The 5,000-nt window shown below is 41.2% G+C and overlaps 1 protein-coding gene across 1 annotated transcript in view; it reads left to right on the top strand.

Moving 5' to 3' along the window:
- Positions 1 to 4,862: 4,862 nt before the first annotated feature.
- LOC138036827 (uncharacterized) overlaps positions 4,863 to 5,000 on the top strand; it is a 22,110-nt gene continuing 21,972 nt past the window's right edge. Inside the window, exon 1 of the mRNA XM_068882900.1 lies at positions 4,863 to 5,000. This exon is cut by the window's right edge and continues 145 nt beyond it. Coding sequence (XP_068739001.1) covers positions 4,863 to 5,000 — 138 coding nt within the window.

The following is a 5,000-nucleotide window of genomic DNA, read 5'->3' as shown; positions in this document are numbered from 1 at the left end:
TCGGCTCGCGAGTAGAGAAGTTTGTTTTTCCTATTTAACCATTGAATCGTGAACAATTTAATTTAATATTCAAAGAAAATATGCTGTTTGCAAAGTACACAATTCAACGATCAATATGACTTATAATTCATGGCTGTATCTTGCAAAATAAAAATTCTACAAGGAAAACAACTTTCAATGATGTGCGAGAGAGTTTGATTCCCCATTACAAAACTGGAAAGTCTGAAAACGCTTTGGCGATTTTTTACATGGCACTGATTTTATTCAACTTAATTATTGTATGTTCCTGTTAAAATTACGGCCGTTAAAAAAAATTACAGGAGCACTTTCCATGTTAATGCAAAAGACGTTACGTTGTTGTTGGAGATATATAAAAGTGTGCAATTTCTATTGTCGGGATGTTATTGTATTATTGCTAACTAGATAAGTTGAGTTGCTGTACTTTCGAATAAAAAAAATTACAACTGTTGGGTATTTAGGAACTCTGATACAAATCTGCAAACTATGTATTATATTGACTGTCTCGTTGGCACTTAGCGATAGCTATTACTTGTTGAGTAGAATATGTGCATTTAAATGCTATTGTGTATGCTACCTTCCTCACATCACTATCATTTTCATCATGAAGGTCTCTTAAGGTGATTCGCGGGTAAAAGAACCCGTTATAGATTTCCGATGAAACTTGGTATGATGACATTACAGTACAAGGAGATGTTAAAAAGGTAATAAAAAGAGGGGGTCACCGTGCTTGTTTTCATGCCACGATGCTGACAAATATGGTTATTTAGGTGACTTTTGGTTATCTCAGTGCACAACAAACAAGATCGATTATTTTTCAATGCGGCGTGCTATATATCACAAAGAGTTCAACTTTCTTTGATTGCTTATTCATCTACGTCCCAGAAAAAATGGCTTCAAATACCATGCATTATTAATTGATATTTTTATCCTTTAAAGGAAACATAATTTGGACTTGCTCTGCTGGGCCCGTTACGTCTCTATCTGTAGCATTTATTTCATTTTCCAAAAAAGTAGCTATAGATTTCTGCCAAATTTTTTCTCAGTTATTGCGGATATTGTTCTCATTGAATTTATAAAATAAAAAGTGGGGGTCACCGTGCTCGTTTAAGAGAAAAGGAGCTTTTATCTCGCTATCAAGCTTAGTTTGAGGGAAATCCCTTATGTTTTGTACGCGCGCGCGCTCATGTGCGCGTGCTGATGACGCAAAAATCGTGCGCAGTAGGAATGCGCAATGCAAAACCAGGGAATCACCTTAAGCCACTTTTCTTGACTGCAGATGGATGGGATGATTCTTTACTCCAGGTGGGAAGTGCAAATAAACTGATTGACAATTTTTTTCAGAAGTAGCTTTATTTAAAGTTACTACTTTTTCAGCGCCCATTTCCCTCATCGGAGTGTTGTGTGGTTTCCTTTATATCGACTTTACCACAGAAACAACTTGGTAAAATTCTAGCCATTTTAGCGCAGGAATCGCTTCCTCATTTCATCAAAAGGAAGGCAAGTACCGTTCTCGTTCAATAAATGAGAGTTCTTACAAACACCGTGGCTCAACCAATGTTTGTAAAATACGGGTCGATTACAACTCCGCTCAGTTTTCTGAAACCTCAAGGACAAAGGGATTATTAATCCCAGAGGGACTTCAGCTTTATCAAGATTGTTCGAGAAAATAACCTTTCCTCCAAGATTCTTAAAGCTGTCATCAAAATATATTTCCATTCATTAATGTTCATCTGGTTAACGTACTTTTTGATCCTGAATTGCTCGCATTCTTTTCTGAGTCAATCGGACCTTCCGCTTTCGTCTCGCAAGCGAGCCGAGAGGAGAATGGTGATAGAGCGAGCTCCACTCTCCCCTCGGCTTGCATGCGTGACGAAAGCCGGCGGTTGGACTGACTCAGAAGGGACTGCTAGCAGTATATCTTTATTCAGGAAAATTTAAGACGTTGATTGGACGTGTTAATATCGATTATCCTTAAGCCACTCCTCTTATATTTCTTAGTCATGAAATCTCTTTTCATTTTATCTCCTTTACCGTCCCCCAGAGAAATTCATAGTAGAGTTTCTTATCTTTTTGTAATGCCGCGATAACAGTAGGGAGTGGCGTAAGAATGTAGATAAGTTGGGATACCAAGTGACTCTTAATGAGGGTGATTTTGCCTATTAAAGTAAGCCTTCTGAGTTGCCATAAGTCAATCAAATTTTGGATTTTTGTAATACTTTCCTCGTAATTTGAAAGAAGCATTGCAAGTTTGTCAGTTACAAACCATAACTCCTGGTGCAAGCACTTCCCCCTCCACCCATACAATGTCCGACCTATTACATTGTATCGGGCCCCTTTTAGTTGCTGAACGTACTCGTAAAGGCCCCCGCAAACGAGGAAACATTGTTGTGGAAACATTGCTTGCCGAAACTTTTCCTAGGCGCGCAAACGAAGAAACATTTGGAGAGGCAGCAAAATGTTTCTGAACAAATTCAGCGACCCTTTTGCTTCCCGGGAAGCAAATTTTGTTTCTGCAACAAATGCTTCCTGAAGCCGCAAACGGGGAAACAGTTGCTTCTTTAACAATGTTTCCGCGAATTATTGTTTCCCCGTTTGTGGCTCCTGAACACTTCTTAAACTCAGAAATCGAATCAAAAACATCAAGAGCTTCAATTGCACGAAGGAAGGCGCCTTCTTTAGGAGCAAGGATGACACAGTCGGTTAGTGCGCGACCTTGCTGCAAGAGGTCCCGAGTTCGATCCCCGGATCTCACATCCTTGTTTCGGCTTCATAAAGTTTCCTTTCAGTTAAGCCTAAATAGCTTAAATACCCTTGAAGGAAACCTCCATTCTTGATACAAAATAAGTTTAAACCGAAGGAAATTATGTGTACAAACAAATTTGTTCCAAATTTGTGTTTGTATGAAGAAAGGTGAATTTTAAAATCGCTTATTTTCGCTTTCAAATTTCGCGGGCGCAGACATCTTGAATAATTGTGACGTGTTATGGTTGTCCTATTGTTCTGACACAAAAAACGTTTGTCTAACAACATGTCACGATTATTCAAGATGGCGGCTTCCGCGAATTTTGAAAACAAAAATTGGCGATTCTAAAACCTCTTTATTTCGGATACAAACACTTCCTTTGAAAATACTTAAGACTGACTTGACTGTAGCGGTTATTTCCTGTGATTTAAAGTTATTTTTTCGTTGAAGTGGAGGTTCTCTTTAAGCATTCATTAACTGTCAAACCACCTGCACAGGACGTTTTACTGTCCTCATCAAGTTTCACGTCATTTACTTTTGGGGAAAAAAACTGGAGAATATCGTTGCCGTTTTGTCTTGTTACACTGCTGCATAACTCACTATAAAAGTGGGGTGTGTCCCTCCCCCAGATGAGGGGGAATGGGGCCTAACGGATGATAAAACAGTTAAGATCATTGGAAAGAAGAGCAACTGGAGCGCTCTGGTGGAAGAAAGCTGAGGTGTTGCATAATGATGTCACAGCAACTTTAAGGCAATTTCTATGGCCCAGACTAAGTTTCCTATTTGGTTTGTTGGGGGCAAAACATCACTGATCCCCAAACCGGGAGAATTTTCAAGTAACAACCAGAGGCCGATAACATGCCTATACACAGTTTACAAATGGTTTACTGCATGTCTGTTGGTTCCAATGGATGAGCACCTGGAGGAACATGGTTTAATGGAGGCTGAGCAGAGGGGAGCTAAGAAGGGGTGCAGTACCATTAATGGATAATTTGTTGATCGACAAAATGGTCACACAAGACTGTCATCGTGGTAAAAGAAACCTGAGTATGGCGTGGGTAGACGTCACAAAGGCATATGACTCCGTTGATCATGATTGGCTCTGCGAAATGATGGAAGTACACCGATTCCCGAGATGGTTGGAAAGGGTGGTTACCAAGCTCTGCAGCATGTGGAACACCAAGATTGTGACCACAACAAAGTTAAGCAAGGAAATATCAGAGACTATCCAATTTAAACGAGGTCTTCCCCAAGGAGACTCGCTATGCCCGAGGCTTTTTACCATCTGCCTAAACCCCATCGCATGGTCACTTAAAGCGACAGAGGGGTATAGATTGTCCAAGCCACTGAGCACTAAGGTGACGGACCTACTCTACATTGACGATCTTAAGATCTATGCACCGTCGGAGAAGAAGTTGAACACCGTCCTCAGATCAACCAGAGGTAAGATGCAAGACGTAGGGCTTCAGTGGAACCCTAAGAAGTGCTCAGTCGTGCATGTTAAGAGGGGTGTAAAAGTGGGACATGAGGAAGGAGTTAAGTTTGATGAGTCATCAGTCATACAGTGTTTGAAAGAAGGCAAGCAGTACAAATTTCTTGGAGTACTGGAAACATCGAAACAAGAAGATCAACTGGCTTTTAAGGTTGCCTCAGAGGAGTATTTGAAGAGACTCTCTGTTATATGGTCCAGCCCTCTTTCAGATTACCATCGAGTGGTTGCTTCAAACCAGTATGCCCTGCCTGTTCTGAGCTATTTGGTGTGGACCCAGCACCTGCCAGTCACTAACCTTCAACAAATCGATCGAAAAGCACGGAAGATCTTGGTCAGCAATGGTGGTAAACATCCTGTGGGCTCAACCGCATTGTGCTACCTATCGCGGAATCAGGGTGGGCGAGGCGTGAGATCGGTGGAGGACGAGTACAAGGCCATCAAGATCAAAGGCGCACTTAAACTGTTCAAGAACACTGACACGACAATGGAGCTTGTTCGGAAATTCGAAGAACGTTCAGGTGTGCTAGGCCATAGCTCACTCATCAAGGAGGCGACAAGTTTAGAAGAGATCTTGGATTAGAGCTATCTCTTACATACCCTACCCCAATGTGCTGCACGGAGGAAGGTGAAGTAGTGAAAGAGTCAAAGATCAAGCAAAAGCTAAGAAGCGCACAGCAGAAGAAATTGAAAGATCAGGTATCAGGCCAGCCTTGGCAGGGAAAGTTGATAGCTTTTGGATGGGAG

The sequence above is a fragment of the Montipora capricornis genome, unplaced genomic scaffold, assembly GCF_036669925.1.
Source record: "Montipora capricornis isolate CH-2021 unplaced genomic scaffold, ASM3666992v2 scaffold_505, whole genome shotgun sequence".
In the NCBI taxonomy this organism is placed as follows: Eukaryota; Metazoa; Cnidaria; class Anthozoa; order Scleractinia; family Acroporidae; genus Montipora; species Montipora capricornis.
This window is presented reverse-complemented; position numbering and strand designations above follow the sequence as displayed.